Raw genomic sequence first — 20,440 nt, forward strand, 5'->3', positions numbered from 1 at the left:
GCGTCGAGCAACGCAGCGTTCGGCGCGGCAACGAAATGTGTGCCTGAGCAAGCGACGCACGCCTGAGCCTTAGAAACAGCTCGTTTCTAAGGCAACAGCGCATTCACTAGAGGCTCAGTGGTACTCGTGGTACTCGTGGCTCATTCCTCTTCTGGCTACCTTTCGGTGCGGACGCGGAATCATGTGCTCCAGCGGAGCGGCGACAGCGGCCTCAGCAAGCCGCGGAAACAGGACTGAAGACAATGATGGTCAGGACTACGAGATCATTTTGCCTACATTGCCCACCGGACGTGTTGTGGTTAATACTGTTTTTTTGCACGGCGACGTACGAGTTAGGCCCTACAGGGTTGAGGATTTCCGCGACGCCCTAGCCAACGCTGGTGCGCTTCCCGACGTGGTGGCGTTGGGGGCGTACCAAATCAACCATGTTTGGGCGGTGACTCTCAACAGCACCGAAGCAACTAAGAAGCTGGCTGCTCTCAAGGAACTGAAAGTAAAAGGACGCCGCTGCATTATCTTCGATCCAGATAACCAACAGGTGAAACTACGGCTGCACTGGATGTTGCACGGCGTGGCGGACGACGACATTCGGGCGGCTCTCGCTGCTTACGGCAGCGTATCCGAAGTGACCCGGGAGCGATGGCGTGTCTCAGGCGTCAAGGAGAAAGGGTCCACAACGAGGACCGTGCTTCTGAAGCTGAAACCCGGTTTGAAGGTCGATGACCTACCTCACCAGCTACGCGTTGCAGGAGAGTTGGCCCTTGTGGTGGCGCCTGGGCGGCCTATGCAGTGCCTACGCTGCCGTGGTACGGGCCACGTTCGACGTGAATGCAAGGTGCCACGGTGCTCAAAATGCAGACGCTATGGTCACGTCGACAGCGATTGCGTCCGCACATATGCGGTGGCTACGGAGCCGGCATCGCAAGACAAGTCGACGGAGCTGCTGATGGACGTCGACGAGGCGGAGGAGGCAGCGAAAGGAGCCGAGGAAGTGGGCAAGCCAGCAGGAATGACTGACCCGGCGGGGCTTGCCAGTGGTGACACAAGCACGTCAAGCAACGGAGAGACGCACCCCGATGAGAAGGAATTGCCTGCCAGCTGTGACACAACCAAGTCAAGCAACGGAGAGACGCACCCCGAGGAGAAGAAATTGCCTGCGTCTCGGGTGAAGGCGTCGGAGAATGGGAAGAGCGTTCCGGCACCCAAGGTCGTCGAACCAGCGATCAGCTCGCCGAACGCGGACCCGAGCGGCGGCCGCGCAGTCAGCGTCTCCGCGCCAGCCAAGCGCCCTTATGGCCACACCGGCAACGAAGGGGATAAGGTGGCAGCCACCAGCGTCGAGGAGCTGCCTGCAAAAACAACTCAAGCCAGGCGGGCCAGTCTCCGGCAGCGACCTAACGTTTCGTCTGAGAGGCGAACCGGCGATACTGCACCTACGCTGCAAGGTTCGGAGCCTGCACCGGGCGGCTCCGGCATCAACGATGGCGTCTAGCCACGCGCTAGACGCGGAGGGTAAGCACCACGCTCTCGGCCTTTTCACTTCCTTGCAAAAATGGCTCCTGCATCTCCGTTGAAGGTAGCTACACTTAATGTCAGGGGCTTGGCAGGAAAGAAAAAGCAAAGTCAGGGGTATCGGCTTTTAACGGAGCGCGACATTGATATATTGGCCGTGCAGGAAACAAAAGTTGACGGTGAGGAAGAGACCGGGAGCATGGTGCGACGTTTCACGTCTAGATTCTATGCTATTGTAAGCCATGCCATCGGCACATCTGCTGGTTGTGTCCTTTTTATTAAGAAGTTGCCGGCTCTGGTCGTGCATGCTGATTTCTCGTGCTTGTCAGGTCGGTGTGTTGCTGTCGATTTCACACTCAGTGATACAGAATGGCGTGTTTTATGTTTGTACGCACCAAATGTTGTGGATGAAAGGGTCAATTTCTTTAGAAGCGTTGAGCAGCGTCTCAGTTTCGATAAACAGCTGATTATCATGGGCGACTTCAACTGTGTCCTGAGTGCTTGTGATAAGACTAGTGATCGGGGGTTCAGGGATGCAAGTACTGAGGTACTGTCGCAAATCATAGACAAATGGAACCTTGAGGATGTGGCGGAGTGTATGCAAGGCGCGGGTGGTGTGAAGTACATACATTTCCAGCGTGCAAGTCATGCCCGTCTGGACCGCATTTATGTAACGTTGGACGTGATTCCAAAATGCCACAGTTATCAAGTAGTGCCGGTGTCTTTCTCAGACCACTGTTTAGTAGAGTGCGGGATTGGGGCACAAAAACGTGGCAGTGCTTTTAGCTGGGAACTGTGGAAGATAAATAACAAGCTGATTAAAGATGATGCTTTCAACCTTGCGGTAGTTGAAGAAATCGGCAAAATAGAGCCGAATAATGAACTGAAAACATGGCAACAGTGGGAGCTTTGTAAGGAACAAATTAAAATAAAAGCAATAGAGCGGTCTTGTTCTATGGCGTACGAGGAAAAACTAACTGAACGTAATCTAAGGTCTATGCTTGCAAAACTGCTCGAGAAAGAATGCGAAGCGCCTGGTAAATGGACTGATGACATTAGGAAAACGAAACAAAAAGTTGAAGTGATAGAAGAGGAGCGTTATCGCGGTGCGCTGATCCGTGCGAGAGCGGAACATGTAGCTGCTGGGGAGACGCCATCTAAACGAGCGCTCGGAATTGAAAAAGCCCACGCTCGTCGAAATCACATAGACAACATAGAATGGGGAGGCGTCTTATCGGATGATAACGAACATATTAAGCGTGCATTTTTTCAGTACTATCAGGCGTTGTTCGCTTTACATGTTGCCGACACGAACACGTTTAAGGATAAGTTCCTTGGGGCACTGCCGCGACTCAACGATGAGCAGAAGGATAGGTTAGAGCTTCCAATAACCGAATCAGAGGTAGAAATGGCCATAAACAATTTAAATCCTGGTAAATCGCCAGGACCGGACGGGTTAAGCGCGGCGTTTTACAAAGCTTTTAAGCGCGGAATCGCGCCAATATTGACTGTAGTGTTTAATGAAGCTTACGAAGTTAACGAATTGCCTCCGTCTTATGCAAGATCACACACTGTCTTAATCTCCAAAACTGACGAAGCAGAGAAGTTACGACAAGTAACAGCGTACCGGCCAATCGCACTCACAAATGTGGATTACAAAATTTATGTGAAAGTTTTAGCGCGAAGATTACAGTCAGTAATCCAGGAAATCGTTGGACCGCATCAAACGTGCGGGATTAAGGGACGATCTATTACGACTAATATTCACACAGCAAGATGCGTGCTGGAGTGCTGCGATATTACAAATAGCCGCGTGGCCATCTTGCAACTAGACCTTGAAAAAGCTTTCGACTGTGTCCCGCATGAAATTTTGCTTTGCATACTAGATCATGTTAACGTTGGTTCTGTTATTCGCGAGGGTGTAGCCCTGGCGTATCGGAACTGCAAGACGAGATTGATCGTTAACCAGAGTCTGGGGGCCCCCATTAGCGTGCAGCGGTCGGTACGCCAGGGTTGTCCCCTTAGCCCTCTTTTGTTTTGCATCTACATAGAGGCGATGTGCTTAAACATCGTGAAAAAACAGACAATTCCTGGCTTTCGTTTGCAAGCAGCGGAAGTCAAGCTGTTGGCATATGCGGATGATGTGGTGGTTTTTTCAACCAGTAGGGAAGGTGTAACTGAGGCTACTAAATGTGTAGAGAACTTCTGCCAAGTCACAGGCAGCAGAGTGAACTTAGCAAAATCACTAGGGCTCTGGCACGGGGAATGGCAATCGACGCCCGACCGCTTTGCAAACGTCTCCTGGGTTACTACCCCAACGAAGTACTTGGGAGTACCTCTAGAATGCTACCGTGATAGCGCGACATATTGGACAGCACAGACGCATGATACACGTGGAAAGGCGGAAAGGTGGAAAGGAACGAACTTATCGATTTTTGCTAGAGCCACCGTGTGCAATCTGTTCTTTATTAGTAGGCTGTGGTATGTAATGCAGGTGTTACATTGTGCAAGGCTCAATGTACAGAAGCTGCATCGAATTTTCGCCATTTTTGTGTGGGATGCGCAATGGGAAAGGTGCAGCCGAACAAATTTGTTCAGAGGAGTCAAAAATGGTGGATTGGGCCTGGGACACCTCTTTTTGCGGCAGATTGTTAACAGGTTTCTTTTCCTTCGTGACGTCAGCGATCCTTTTTTGCGCACCGCATGCCAAGTAAGGCTCGGGCGCGCGTTGCCAGACTTTGTTGTTTCAACCGAAACACTCACGGGAGGCATTTTTGGATATTTTAGAGAAGTTGTCGCAAGTGTACGATTCCTTGCAACGAGGTTTTCAAATGAATATTTATCTACTGTCAAAAAGAAAAAAATTGTACAAGGATTTGTGTGATGTCGTTCTGCCGGAGCCAATGTACAGAGCCTTGTACAGTGGAGGTCCTGGTAGGGCCGTGTTAAAGAGAGTAAAAGAAATGCAAATTGCGCCAGGGGTTAAAACCTTTTTTTTCTAAGTTACACACTGGAACGTTGCCAGTAAAAATGTTTTTACAGGAAAAGGGCTTATTTCTTCCATGGGGATCTCACTGCCTTATCTGCAAACAACCAGAAACGATAGATCACGTTTTTCTTCATTGTTGGGGAGGGGTTTTTTTTTGGGGACGTACTACAAAGAACGTTAAAGAAACAATTTCCCCTTGACCCCCATGGAATACGGTATCTACCCATAACTAACGAGGATGGTTTTCCGTTTGATTTAATAATGTTAATTGGCCTCCACAGTATTTGGCGCTCTCGAATGGCAGGATACTACTGCGATCCCGACGCACGACCTACGCGAATTTATTTCCGCGAAACTGTGCATCGTTTTGTTGAAATTTTGAAGGCCGGCGGCGATACCCCCGAGTGGCTGTCAAGGGTGGAGCCACTGATGGCTCTAAAAGAATTTTAATGTGGCGAAGCCAGCCCCCTACCAGGCTGTATGTAAATACGACGTGTTCTTTGTATCTTTTATGTTTTGATTTGTGTATTGCTGCTGATGTTCTTTCTTTGTCAAAGTCAGGCAATAAAGAAAAAAAAAAAGTGGTACTCGTGGCTCAGTGGTAGCGTCTCCGTCTCACACTCCGGAGACCCTGGTTCGATTCCCACCCAGCCCATCTTGCAATAGTTGAGCCCGGCTTGCAGCTGTTGTGACGTCAGTGCCCTAGCGGGAGGAGCGGGAGTTACGCCGCAGTACCATCTGTGCGACCGCAGGCGAGCGTACGAGCTGAGACCCGGCCAGGCCCCGCACACTCTCAAGTACAACAGAGCATAGAGTTTCCTACAAAATTCAACAGAGGGCGAAAAATCAATCGAGGCGCGTTTCAGCGTAAGCGCGCAAGTGGAGCTACTGTGATTTGGTCGAATACTTTAATTTGTGCTTTCTCTGCTAGGGGCGCTGAACATGCTGAATTTTTTAATTTACACAAACCATTGACGTGAACAATCGAGGTATCTAAGGATGCTTTTTTACCTCAGGCAAATAGGCAGTTGATTTTTTTTTATTTGATTGTTGAAGCTGCTTTTTAGTCATAGCGTCAAGGTTTTTGTGCTCGATTAACCACCGACAGCCTATTGGTATCGATGTGTTTCCTGGCCGTTGGCGTTCGAATACTACGGCGGTAAAACATTTTCGAAAGCATGCTGGTTTCGTCTGCGAGTCATTACATAGACTTGCTGTAAAAAGGTCTACTCTTGGCAAAGAATAGTGCCTCATTTTGTTTAGGCGTTGATTATCATAATGAATGCGGCGGAGGTTGAGGGAGTACGCTTGAAGGTACGTTTTTATGCCGTTGATCTCCATAACACCGTAAGTACGCAAACCGATGTCACAGAACACCCGATGCATCATTGTGTGTTCTCCGTCATCGCTTGTTTGCTGTATGCCTACTAATTCTTCATTTCTTCAAGTGTTGTATCCTCCTTTGTCCTTGTTCTCTTGTGCTTCACTTACAGTATGTCGTTCCGTCAGCTGTAATGCGCATTTGCAAAACCAATACGTTTGATAAGACGCAGTGGTTATCATAATTTCACTACACGTGTATTAAGCTGGCACATATGGTTCAGATACAGATACCTGTATGCGAACTTGCACGACGTTGATGCGGAGATTAGGATAATTATGACACCCGTAAGGAAGAGGCAGCTGACGGCCGTATAAGCTGTTGCGTTCTTTCCGCCAAACTACCCGGCCTGGTAGTGCTGTAAAGATGATGTATAAAAGTGACACGTGGTGACAGGGAAATTATTATACTTAGCAGCCGACCGTACGTTTTGTAGCTTAGGTCTTCTTTCTTGTGCGTTTGTGCTACCCTTATTAATGAGCCATTTCTTGACTATGTTCTTGACTATGTAACCGCGTTTGTGTGGATGCGTAGACGTGTGCTTTTTGTTGTACTTGTAAAATGCAAATAAAATATTTTCAGGCTTACTCAATCTTTGGTGTCGTGTGCGTTTATTCCAGTCGAGGCCATCGTGCCACCTGGAAACCGAATTCTGTCAGTAACCCTACACGAAATGCAACAGCTGGAGCGCGGCGGCACAATTTAACTCAGGGTAACGGCGGCGTAATAAATGAAAAACCGCTCGGGATGCCCTTAAAAGTCAGTTCAGAGTGTGCCTTAACTCGATATGACTCAGCGCTACATGTATTCTGCTGCGCCTCGATCGTGCTCCCGCCAGTTTGGTTGCTGTGTGGCAAACGTAGCGCCTACATAAATATGTAGGCGCTACGTTTGCTACACAGCAACCAAACTGGCGGGAGCACGATCGAGGCGCAGCAGCCAGAAACCCAGTAAAGCCACAGAACACCTGGTAAAGCGTGTGCAAAACCCCGTTTCCGTTTCCTGTTGTACAGCACCAGCTTTGGTCGCATACTTTAGTTCACGACGCCACCGCTACGCTTATTTCCGTAGCACTGTGGAAGGTACCGTTTCCCTTCTCTAAGTTTGTATAGGTGTTCTGTGACCCGGCTATGTAGCTCACGAGTTGAGCCACCACGAGCGCACGGGTTGAGCCTCCGCTTTTGCAGCTGTTATGACGTCATATGGTAGTTATGCGGCCGCGCGCGGCGCAGCAAGGAAGAGCGTGGTTGTGCGGCTAGTATTGGCGGCGAGGAGTTACGGAGTCGCCATCTATCGGAAGCGCCTCGCTGGCGTATTATGAGGGATCACGTGGCGCGCTCCTCATAGGTTTTGCTGTCAGCGCTCACTGAAAACACCACGCGCGAGCTCTCCCGGACATTTCTGTAAGTACTTTCGAAACGAGAGAAGTTTATTACTGTCTAAATAACCATCTTGGACAAACTGAAAGCACACAATCGCTTACAGACGCTATCTCTTTACCGAATACGTACAGTGAACGCCACTGCGCGCGGTCGCCGCGATGGAGTCTCCCGAACCGGCTTCTTGCGTGAAAAGTAGGTAAACGCTGAGAGCAAACTATGTGAAATATGTTCTTATAGTGTTTGTATAACTAAAAGGAGTGTAATAGAACGAAGCCTCAGTGCAGCGATCGCGCAGATTCGCAGCGACCGACTGAGCGTCTGCATGCTTGTCCGCGCACTGTTTCGTTTTCATCGCGCGCGCGTTTTCGCACCGTGTCATGAGCTTTAGGCCGCAGAATATGAGCATTTGACAGTATACAAGCAACCATTGGTGCGTGGGCGCTATGACAGCTGTTCAAAAATAATTTCATTGTAGAGACTTCGACGCCTACGGGGACTGTGATGTGCCGTCGCGACGATTCAATCTTTTTTTTTCTTCTAAATTCTTTGACCTTTCAATACTATTTCTCGAGTTGCGTCGCATTGTATGTTTATCGGTGTTCTCAGCGTGCAATTTCCCGCTGCTCCTTTTTTGTAATTTAGCGCATTAATTCATAACACAAACATGACCATATGCCATGCTTTCTTTAAATGTGCTTCTTACCGCTGCCTTTCCACTCCACTGAACTTGCCAGTATCTATAGCATCGACAAGTTCAACGACCAAACCGTCACGACATTAGTCGGGCAGCGGACTCGGGCGAGCGTCTCAGTGCGCGTTTTCAGAACATCGCAGACCGGGCGCCGTAGCAGAAATCTTCCTCGCGTCTGTGCTTGCTGCATACCCGCGTTGTAGCCGATGACTGTTTGCCGGTTTTATGTTTCGCGAGCCAAGCATTACGCAGCTTCTTGTCCTGCGGCTACGTGTGAATAAGGCTGACACCGGCGAGGACCGCAGCGTACGAGGGAATTTCAACTCGTTTTCAGCTCGCTTCGGCGCACCCGAAGCAGCCGACGCGGCCGCTATGTCCACGTGATCCCTCCTAGCACGTCACGCCGACAGTGGCGCCAGCTTTTCCAGTGGTGGAGCTCGAGGCCAATAGGCAGGTTGCGAACGTAGTTCCCGCGCCTACTAGGACGCCCCTCGCGGCGGCGAGCGCGCAACTGGCAGGATACGACCGGCCCGCTTGCGATCGGAAAGCTTGCCTCTGCACTCTTTCGCGCGTAGCTGTTGCCTTTTCTGAGCAATGTTGAAGTGCAACCCGAGCTGCTGCGTAGTGGGCTGCAACATCACGTACACCAACTCACTAGGAACAAAGTTTTACAAGTTTCCGAGCCGACCGTATGAAGTAGAGCGGCGTCAATGCTGGCTCGCGCTTGTCCGACGGCAGACTGTTTTATGTTCCGGCGTTATGCCAAATGCGTTAACGCTGAATTCGTTGCTTTTACAGCAACGATGGCAGCAACGGGACACCTGTAGTGCGTACCAGCATATGCAGCAAACAAAGTAATTTGTTTCCATACTCTACCGAAGTAAAGCTGTGGAACTCTTTCCCAATCCTCTCCCATTCAAACAGCGCCAGGGCTTGCTGAGAGCTACGAGGAGGGGTTGCAGCTGGCTCAGCTGGCATACACTCTTCTGCGCCCAGCATATCAACTAGAGGGCAGTTGGGATCACCAAAATATTTGACGGCGTGGTTTATTGGAACCTCCTTTGCACGCACTGAAAAATCGCAATAACATAAGAAGTGTCGGACTTCGAGTAACTTGGGCGAAAATATTTTCCCAGCGTGGCCTAACAAAACTGGTAAATTCCTCACTTTTTTGTGTTTGGGGAGAGCAACGTTAGAATACCTCGCCTAGGTCTTACGAGACGTTGGTACGCCCCACGTTCTTGGTTGAGATTTTTTGGAGTCGCATTTGCCGTCCTGTATGCACAGGGCAACTACTGCGGCGTCCTTGCTCTTCCCTACGGTGTCAGCGCGGCAATCGCAGCTCCCCGCTAAGATTTGTCTGCTGTCGCCGATCTGCAAGAATCAATGTCACCTATAATTTAATGCGTCCACAACGTATATAACGACGTAACTTACGCTGAGCTTCACGCATCTCGCTGATGCGGTGATTTAAATTTCGTTTGCGGAATACACCTAGCACTAACTTCCGACCCGTGCGAGTTCAGCACTTCCCTCACGTCGTACACGTGCCCCGCTTCGAATCGACGACTCCCTTTCTCCAAATTCCTTCCACGAAAAAAGCTGGCAAGATCTTGTGATTCCTGAAACCCGGCTAAAATTAATATCGGCACGCTGTTTCGCGCGATCACTACCGTTTGACAGGGCGGCAAACACGCAGCGCAAGCTGCTGACGCCGTGAGTAATCCTGCCACATTTGAGCAACTATTCGTCAGATGGCGCTAGGGGTCCGAAAGACAGTGCGCCGCCTAGCACTTGCAACGTGCCCATGCTTCGCATAAAAGCCTGCTAAAATTGAGCTGGACGCCGAAACATACATCTCGTAGGAGAACTCTCTGCAACAGACGGCCTGCGCAACTGCATCTGAGAAGAGCGATGAACGCCAGCCACGCGGACTGTTCGAGGCAAGCCGGCGGCATCACGTTGAAGCTTCGTCGCTTCGACGGCATCTTGATCAGCGACCTGTTCGACGAGTCTCGGCTGCGATCGGCGATGCGGTACGAGCCACGGCCCGGCGACGTGTTCGTCGTGGGCTTCCCGAAGACGGGCACAACCTGGCTGCACTTCGCGGTGCGGCGCCTGCTCAACGCAGGCGACGAGACGCCGCTGGAGAGCGCCGCCGCCTGCATGCCCGGTGCTTCGTTCCTCGAAATCGCCGGCGCCGAGCCCGTCGAGTCACTGCGCCGACCGGGCGCTGTCATCAAGACACACTTGCCCTTCGAGAACGTGCGCTTCTCGGAAAAGGCCAGGTATGCACGTCTCTGTCGTACAAGTAACTGTTGCTTATTTTTTTAAACTGGGAAAGGCCTGCAGATCTAGTATAAGGGGAATAGATATCAAAGGATGGCGGGATTGAAGACCGCGTGCATAAGGCCCAGAAGGATCCGTTCACAGGCGTTGGGGCTCGGGCACTTCTTTTCTTATAACTTCTTTTATTATTTTTTTCGCCACAGGATCAGTCTGTAGAAATCATCCATGCCTAACACAATCGTAGGTGTAAATGACTGACTACAACGCGACGAAAAGGGGCGCAAAAAGGGCATAATAGCGGTATCCGAGACCGATATAACCTAGTGACGGCTTCCACTCGATTCTAAGCCTGTCTTATTATCAACCGCTTACAGTAGAGTGATTTCATTGATTAATCGGGCGGAGCATTGCTCTGACCACTGAAGAATCGCGAAAAATAATGGCATCAAAAAAGGAACCGCTACAATATTACGGCCCTAGAATCCAAAGCGCCCGTATTTGCACCTGTAAACTCTGCTGCGTCAAGTGAGCGAGTACGGTGATCTGAGTGTGTCAGCCATAAAATGCAGCACATAAACACATAGAGGTTGTGCTATGCTCCTCCGAGCAGTATAAACAAGCTGAGTAATTTGAGCACATTTTTGGACATGTTTATTAATATGATCCAGTGTGGTACGTACCTAAATTAAAACGAAACTTTACTGGAAACTTCATGCAAGACGGCTGCAAGGGGCGACCAAACTGGTCCCAACTTTTCATATGTATGGCCAAATTCCACTGGAATAAGTCTATATGTTTCGGTGGAGTGCCACCTAGTTTCTCCTCTGTTCTCTTGTAAACAAGTTGACATGCTTCGCACATCACTTTGGTAGTTCTGCTTTCTTCAGAAACGTTAAACACTGCAGTGCACTAAATATGCGAAGAGCAATTCAAGGTCGAATATGCACATGCCTCTCTGCCATCGCTCTGGCATCGCCCCTTTGCTCACAATGAAACCGGGACCTACATAGCCATTGTCTGCATTAATTAAGGGCGAACTCAATTATATCACGCAAGAAATTAGGAGGACGCTTAAGCTTCGCCTTTGAGAGAGGAACGCGATAGCAATCAAAGTTCCCTGATTGCATTTCGCGCTTCCCGGCAACTGTAGCTTATGTGCCCGTAATGTTTACGGAAAAACGCTGGAGGCGAACGCTGCGCACGAAGGCGAGCTTCCTGGTAGAAACGCGATTTCTTGCGTGGACCGATCTCCTGTAGCTGTTTTACATTTTAATATTTCAGCCTGAGACGATCTAACATAAAAGGCGTGTGCTGTCGGTGTTTTGTTTTACATTACATTTGTTTTGAACTGTCATTCTCAATATTCCGAGTAACAACTTTGTAAAGAAACAAAGACAAGGTATGAGCAACTTGGGTGATAAAAGAGTGGTTGGGTGTGCATGCTTTGACATTATTTTTGCCGAGAGGATGGTCCACGCTGGACGCTGGACGCTGGATTCTTCGCGAGATGGGGGCCTTTAATGCTATCGCGTTAAAACGGGTGAAGTAATGACTGTAGAGGGTACCCAGAGCAAGGAGGAGAGCAATAAAATAGCGGAGAAGAAAGCGTAGGTGCGGGGAAAAGATAGAAATGCGCCTGATTGTTTTGCGCAGGTATCGGTGTGGCCACACGACGTGTGTTGTCGCCGAGATGATGCGGCGCTTGCGCCGCAGTCACCGTGCGCTTGGTGCGAACCACCAGACATCACGCACGCAGCAGTGTGATATTGGTTTGTTTCACAGAAACATCCCTTTTATGCAGTTATTGTCTCTATTGTATCAAAATTTCTTGAGCGGATGAGTCTTACCGGATGAGTCTCGACGACTCAAGAAAAAATAGCGCTACAAAGACGCGGACTAAAAGGACATGTACGGAGAACAGCACCTCTCCATCGTGCATGTTCTTCTTTTAGACCGCGTCTTTATGGCGCAGTTTTTTTTTCATTTATGTTACCACAACTCGCCCACATCAAGCTTCTGCTGGTCTACTCAGATTGCATTCGGAAGGTTTGCCGTTATTCACGGGAGGCTTGTGGATAGACAGTAGGGTCGCGTAGGAAAGCTATCACTTACTTTGACAATCTTTTGCAATGGTTTCTGGTAAAAAAAGAAGCTACCATTTTTATGTTCAACGGCACACTTGCTGTGCTCTGTAAAGCTAGCCTTCGGACTTTCTTTTTCAGGTATATCTACGTGCTGCGTAACCCGTACGACACCTGCGTGTCCTTCTGCCACCATTTGCGAAATGTGGTGTCGGGTTTCAACGACATGAGCTTTGACGACTTCTTCGAGCAGTTCATTGACGGCAATGTCCACCCGAACGACTACTTCGACCATTTGACAAGCTGGCTGGAGCAAAGATCGAAGCCCAACTTTCTCGTCCTCGCATACGAGAACTTGATAGGGGATCCCCGCTCCAGCTTCTTGAGGATTGCGGCCTTTCTCGATAAGGGGCTAGAAATGACTCTGAGCAAGGACGAGGCCGCAATGGACGCATTCTTGCAGGTAAGCGGCGGCTCCGTTGAGGCAACATCAAACCCCGCACGTTCATACTGTTGAGCTTCGACAGAGATCGCAATCATTGACACAGTACTTGGCTTTCTCTGCGTACATTTCGTGCGTTTGTCACTAAGTCTCCGGCGTTACGTCGACGTCGCGAAACAAGGCAAGAGCTATGAGTCCAGGAAACAGTGCATTCTCGAACCACTCTTATGTTCCGCCGGAATAAAATGCACGGTGTACAGTCCTTGTAGAAAGTTTGTGCTATCGGGCATAAGATCAGGGACAAACGCTTGATATCACGAAACATTCTAGCACACAAACTCTCTTGAGAAAGCTTTCCTTGTAGTTGAATTCACAAAAATTTGTTTCCTTTGGCAATAACAATTTATCATTGCGGCCATTTTCACTGATGTTACATTGATGTTCACTTTCAAATATAACTTGATAAGGTGGAAGCTTTGGCGAATTGGTGATTCATTATCGACATGCTTGCATAGCGCAAAAGACCCTCCCCCCCCCCCCCCCCCCCCCCACCCAGGACTGCAATATGAAAAACCACAACCCACCAGAGCATGTGTTGTGTTCTCCCTTTCAGTACCCGTCTTTTGCGCTGTGCACACATGTCGCTTTCAAAGCGGGTTGATGCCTCTCCTGGCTTGCTAATAAAGTATATCATTTCCTTTCCGTACACGGCCACTAAGTTCTTTTCTGTGCACTCTGTGGTCGATTCTACCTGTCAAAACTAGGTACCGAAACTGACATAACGTGAAATGCCATTTCGTCATTTCCCTTCAATTAGGCGATCTCTGCTGATGTGATGAAAGCGACCTTCCTCGAAGTCCGCGCGGCCAGAGAGCGAGACATGTCCAGCGGCTGTACCCATTCCAAGCTACCAAACGAGAAGCAGCTAAACGGTCCGTGTGAGCCGAGAGAAAGAGCCAGAGGCGGATACATCATAAGGAAAGCAGTTGTCGGCGACTGGAAGAATTACTTCTCAGCGTCTCAGATTGAACGCATGAAGGCCAAGATGGCAAAAAACGCTGCCGTACTCAAAGAACCCCTTGATGTTCTGTGGAAGGACGTCGACTTGCCATAAACAGCTGATGCTGTGCGCACCCTGTGTGTGGGCAAAAGGGTTGCAGCACTTGCACTGATTCGCGAGCATCAAGGTCCAGAATAAATTTACACTTAGTCGAGTTATATTGTCAATTTCTTTCATTAAATACATATTGTGCTGCTCAGACCACCTGCCTTTTTTATTTCAAACATTTTTTGTATTTATCCAGTAATTAGTAGGGTGCTCTTCCGGCGTTAGGGTGGAGTTATCAAGTACAGGTGTAAATTATTTGCATGGGAAATTACGACGTTTCTGTAGGGATAGGCTATTCAAAATGTACGTTAATTAGTTTATTGTTTATTTACTATAAATCGCATGTAACAGTTGGTAATATAAGCCGTGCAGAAGTGGAGTCAAGTCTGCTTAGTGGAGATCGTAAAACAAGCGCCATTTTCGAGACATCTGTACAGTAACCTGTTAGCAAAAATGAATAGCATTCCAGTTAATATGCGTACTGTGATCTCATATGAAGAGTAATAAAAAATGTTAAGGTCTAAAGTTGTAAACGTCTTATATTACAAACCAATTGTTGAGTACTACAAGGTTTAAGCAGTCTTGTTGATGAATAGTTAAGGCAATTACATTTAATGTTTCTATGATCAATTAGAGGTAATACTTTAGCTCTAATCAAACCAAACAACGTGTGATCAGGTCATTGTAGCCCCAAATACTGCCAATTGCATACTTATGCAGCCCATGTAATATATGAAAGTTACGCTGTGCAGTAGGCCATCCGTAAAAGAAGACAATACTGCAAACAGGACTCTATAGGCGAATAGTAAAACATGATTTAAGCCGTGGGGGCAGGTAATCTTTATATTTGTATAAGAGACATGAGGATTTTGCAATGGATGGACGTAGGGCCACCACGTGTGTATTCCCTCGAAGATTCTCACAAAAATCAGTTCTAAAGAACTTCTGCGATAAGACCCGCTCTAAAGAGCTGTCATCATTATATTGCAGGTTCAAAGACGTATGACTTATATTGTTCTTCTCTATTAAAATAATAGGGAGTTTCAGAATAGGGGCCCCAAAAGTTTGGAGTCCCAAAGGGCTTTGTGAGTGTCAGCGTTGGGGCACGCAGGAGTGGAGAATTTCAGAATAGGGCTTTGTGTGTGCGGACAGCGTCTTTGAGTTTGCAGCGCCACTGCGGCGTCAAAGAAAAGCTACTATAAATAATTAAATAAAGTATACTAGTTTATGATAGGAAGAGCAATTTCAACATTCCTGTTTTAGCGTTTAATTGTAGTTTAGATGTTATTCTATTGTCACAACGCAAGTTGTTGAGCTTAGTTATATGTAGCGAACTTTACGTGCCTTCACCAGCCAAGTTAAGCCGCGTTATGCCTATGAGCCATGCGACAATCGAATTTGGAATCATCAGCGTCTAATGAATCAATCTTCATTACACACGTTAGCTGGAAGAGGTCAATAACCGCAGTCACTCCTCCTAGCTTACGAACTTCACGCGTTACGACGAATCGATCCCAGTTTATTCCTAAGTTAGAGCCGTCGCATCGACGAGTGCCGCCATTTTTGTTGACTCAAAGCTTTCGGGGCAGCTTTTGGGGCTCCCGCTAAATCTGCGAAACAACGCGCCCAACGCAAAACACAAACGCAGATTGTGTCTCGCGCATGCGCAGTGTCTTCGATGCTATTTCCTTGGGGCCCAGAAACGTTTGGGGCCCTTATTTTAAAATTCTCTAATATACTTTGTTTTACGAACATTCAACTGCTGTTTGTCTGGGTTTATTCATGTTGATAGTTGCCCGAGGCAGGCGTTGTATTCTCTTTGCACACTACGATTGCTTTTGCCTGTTAAAGATACGTTAGTGTCGTCTATATATTCAATGGCTCTCTGTGTTAATTAAATCAATGTTATTAAAGGGAAAGTGAAGCCGAGTGAAGCCAAGTAGTTTCTGTGAAACTACATGTATTCAGTAGCACAGCAAGCACTAGATCAAACAGAAAAACGAAGAGAATGCATTAAGAGCGAGGATTCTCACGCTCACAGGGTACGCGGGCATTTATTCACGTGGAACATCACTATCATCATCATCATGATCGCAATGGCTGTGATGGTGGTGGTATGATGCAGCTACAGGTAGGTTTAGCCACGCGATCATCATCATCATCTAGTTAATTCTTACTTAAGCAATTGCTTTTTTTACTGCTTCGAACTATCAGTGACTTCGCTCATATGTCGTTTTTATTTTTTGCCTTCTACTGGTTACCTTGAGCTCAAAAACCGTTTAAGAGAGGAAAGCGCTTGCCTTCAGCCTTGCGCTCGTTTAACGGAACCGCACAATGTGTTTCAAAAATTATTTTCGCAAATGCAGTTACAACCGCAAATCATTTTGCGTCAGCATTCAGCAGCTGGCACTCGCCTCTGGGGGAATGTATGAGACACGCATTTCGACAGCCCCGAAACCAGTGGCCCCACTGACTCTAAACGTACAAACACGTGCGTACGCAGGGCTAGCCTTCGCCAAGCTAGAATGCGAATCGTCGAATGCCTTTTTGGTTTTCTGCGCTGAAGACCTGCTGCACGGTTGTAGCAAGCAGTCACTGACAATCTAAGTGCCTTCGTCAGCAGTGTTCATGTTTCGACGACGAGACCTACTAAGCTGCACTCCAAGGCCTCAGGAAATCTAGGAAACAGGGACGATTGTCAACGCTTCCGTATAAGTTAAAACATGAACGTGGGAGGGAATAGCTCATCGTGACGATGGAGCTCCAGAAACATACTTAAGAAGCAAACGTTCTCCTAATGTAATTCCGATGGAGTTGTTATAAAATGGCACCGAATCTCCTTAGCTGGCAGTGTATATACGTGCTCCCTCACTGTATGGTACTGCGTTAACTACTTAACTTTCTTGACGTATAGCCGCGCGAATAGCAACCACGGTGTCGTTATAGGTAGTCGCATTCATATATGCCAATGACATGGAGCCTAAATATGAACTCTCGCACGATATCCAAAGTTACATATTCTTGATATGATAAATGGCAGAATTCAAGAGCTATAGTCGGTGACAACCTAAGAACTGCGAACAAGCTCCACCCACAAAAACGCAGTGCAGCTGCCCTTCACCTGTGAAAGAAAGTCCGGCCAGCTAGAGTCCGCTCACAGCTCATTGCCTTTGCTCTGCTTAGGCAAATTCTGTGCTAATTGTTAAATAAAAGCTCGTTGTTTCAAGCTGAAGTAGAATCTTTGGCAGAACAATGATGTCCGGATCCCCCATGAATTTGCCTTCTTCATTTCTTTCAGCCTGAAATCGGTGACACGATGACATATCCGTGCGGAAAGAAAAACGCAGCTCTTTTAAACACACAGCACCGTTTGTGGTCATTGATGTATGCGAACCTCATTCTTGCTTATAATCGGGAGTGGACGCAGAGGTGAAGCACCGCTACACTGCGTTCTTGTGGGTGGAATTTTCCCGTAATCTCTAGGTGGTCACCAACCTAAAGATGTTACATTAATGTAACGTGTAGTAATTTCCTCAAAATGAACACAACTTCAACCTGACACTTAAACAACGCCGAAACGCGTGCCCGCCTCTACCTGTCCCGCCTTTACAGTGGTCCATTTCGGCGTGAAAGGTTCGTTGGAGAGCGCCACACATGAACGCACTGACACATATTCGGTGCCCTAAGCTGGCCCAAATGTGGGTTTCGAACCCTGTTCCGTCAGCACAGCAGCCCGACGCGCTACCTGTTCTCTCATGGACTACCCAGTGACCCAGATAGGCGAGAAAACGGTTACATACATACATACATACATACATACATACATACATACATACATACATACATACATACATACATACATACATACATACATACATACATACATACATACATGCTGGCCGCCCTCACTAACACGTATACGTGCATACTACGGAGATACAGGACCGCGGTCGATCGGTGTAGCTCTCAAGCATGCCAGGATTTCCATTGCTCAAACATCATTAAAAGATCAATAGTTGTCTTGTATTCTTTGCCAGAGTAACCTACAGCCTTAAGTGTTTTCGAGTGGCTCGAACCTACTGGGGGCATTAAGAATGCATTTTTTTTCAGGCCTGTCCGACTCCCAAGACACACCATAAACATGGCCGCAGCCACCGCCACCGCCGCCCCCACCAGTGCCGACAACCCGACCAACGATGTAGAAGCGTTGCAGCTTCGCCGCTTCCAAGGCATCCTGATCACCGACCTCTTTGACGAGTGACGGCGTCTCTCGGCAACGTATCACAAGCCTCGTCCAGGCGATGTGTTTGTCGTGGGTTTCCCAAAGACGGGCACAACCTGGCTCCACTTTGCGGTGAGGCGCCTGCTGAACCCCGGCACCAAAACTCCGGTGCAGAGTGCCGCACAGTGCGTGTCCAGAATTTCCTGCTTGGAATTCGCCGGCGCTGAGCAGATCGATTCACTGCGAAGACCCAGCGACGTCATCAAGACGCATTTGCTCTTCGAGAACGTGCGCTTCTCCGAGGAGGTTAGGTATTGGAGAGATTCGGCGGAACGTGAATCTACTACCATTACAGCGTTACTAATCCTGTTACGCGCAGCATTGTTAGCAATAAGCTGCGTACATGGGCGAGTTAAACGAGTACAGGCATGACACTTTTGCCGTGTAATTTTCCCGTGTTCAATGAAAGTCCAAACTCTGGAAATCCTGAAACCAATGCTTCCAAGCACTAGAGTGCCCTAACTTCTTTTGTATATGGCTTGTTGCTAGGAGCCAGGGCCCATATTCACAAAAACATTTTACACTGGAATTGTTTTCAAGAGAAAATTTTCGCCAATCCCGACGACGGATATAATATTATCGAAGCCAGTTGGCCAATGTCAAAGAGAACTTCGGAACGGTATACTTTGCGAATTCTACCCCAGGGGGCGCATTCACAAATGCTTTCGTTCGTACGTACTCCTTGTTTATTGGCTGGCCACTTTCACTAATATGTCCAACAGCGGGATTGGCATGAATTTACTCCGAGGAACAATTGTATAGGATAAAAGCTTTCGTTAAGTATGGTCATAAGGGCCTAATTGAAAAAACCTTCAGTCATAGTTCTGTCTGCCAATGGCTGGCCACCTTCGCCAATGTTATTTCCAGCCTCAGGATTGGCTGGAATTGTCTAATAACAAAAACATCTTCAGAACAATAGCAGCGTGAGAAGTTTGTGTTATTACAGGCCCTATTTCTCTACCCAGGAGGTGGATGGGCCATGACGTCACTTCCTCGCTGCGTTCAGTGTGATTACTGCGGCTACACCACGCGCGATACACAGCCAGCAGAAGCACGTGCAAGTGATGTTTTATGAACACCGTCATAATGCCTATTTCTTACGCAGTAATTTAGGATATTACACGTGCGGCTATCTGTCGGACTTCATCGCAATGCACCAGCCTAACTCAATGGCCAACAGTTTTTTAAATATCAGATCTCAAGAGTACGTATGAATTTCAGCTAGCAACGGCGAGAGCTAAATACACCCTTCTCATAGCATGCATACTTACTGCACTTATTGGTAACGCGGCTGCCTTATAGTAGTGTTTTATTCCTGACTAAAATTTTGCTACAACACAGTAAAGACGTTGATACGCATGTTGTAGTAGGATGTGTCTTCTCGAAATTGCTAACTTAAAGTGGTTGGAATTCGGGTGGCCTTCTGACATAAAATTTTTTTGATGCTGCCCATTTAGTTACGCTGCATCAGTGCGTTGAAGTTCGACAGAGAGCCGAATGGGGCAATTTACAAAATTACTGGACATGCTATTGCTACTCCGTGTAATTAAAGTTTGTTGTCCGTCATGACCTCATGATAACGTCGCTGAGACCAAGTCCGTCCTTTCCATACCGGCTTCAGTATCAAAGGAATTAATAAAGAGATCATGAGAAAGCGTCTTTCGTGACCGCCGACGGTCTTTACGAATTTAAGGTCCTTCCTTTCCCTTTGTGCTCAGCGCCTGGCACTCTTCAGCGTCTAATGGACACCGTACTATTAGGCCTGAAGTCGCAAACATGCTCGGTCTATCTAGGCCACGTCATAGTGTTCCCAGCTACATTCGAGGAGCGCCTAACCGCTTACTCACTTTTGTCCAAGCCATCCGCTCGGCTAGCCTGACGTTAAAGCCCGAGAAATATCAGTTTGGTTTCAATGAACTGTGCTTCCTTGGCTACGTCATCAGTCATGAGGGTATACGACCTGACCCAGACAAAATAGACGCTGTGGCAAAGTGCCCCACACCGTCCGACAAAAAGGCAGTGAGCGCTTCTTTGGGCTGTGCACCTATTACCGGCGGTTTATTGCCAAGTTCTCATGTATTGTGGCGCCGTTAACATACCTGACACAAGACAGAGTCCCCTTTCTGTGCTGTGAAAATGAGCAAGTAGAATTTAGCGAACTACGCCAACGCCTGCACACGACTCCTGTTCTTGCGCACTTCGACCAGGATGCCCCTACAGCACTTCACACTGATGCGAGCAATGTTGGTCTGGGTGCCGTACTGCTGCAGTGGCAAGACGGCT

The 20,440-nt window shown here is 48.1% G+C and overlaps 1 protein-coding gene across 1 annotated transcript; it reads left to right on the plus strand.

The window, feature by feature from the left end:
* The first annotated feature begins 9,768 nt into the window (after window positions 1–9,768).
* On the plus strand, window positions 9,769–14,028 carry LOC126537400 (sulfotransferase 2A8-like). The gene is made up of 3 exons (XM_050184410.2): window positions 9,769–10,243; window positions 12,467–12,788; window positions 13,585–14,028. Exons 1-3 carry the CDS (start codon window positions 9,870–9,872, stop codon window positions 13,879–13,881), a joined length of 993 nt encoding a protein of 330 aa, XP_050040367.2. The 5' UTR covers window positions 9,769–9,869; the 3' UTR covers window positions 13,882–14,028.
* The last annotated feature ends 6,412 nt before the right edge of the window (window positions 14,029–20,440 follow it).

The sequence above is a fragment of the Dermacentor andersoni genome, chromosome 4 (assembly GCF_023375885.2).
Source record: "Dermacentor andersoni chromosome 4, qqDerAnde1_hic_scaffold, whole genome shotgun sequence".
Taxonomy (NCBI): domain Eukaryota; kingdom Metazoa; phylum Arthropoda; class Arachnida; order Ixodida; family Ixodidae; genus Dermacentor; species Dermacentor andersoni.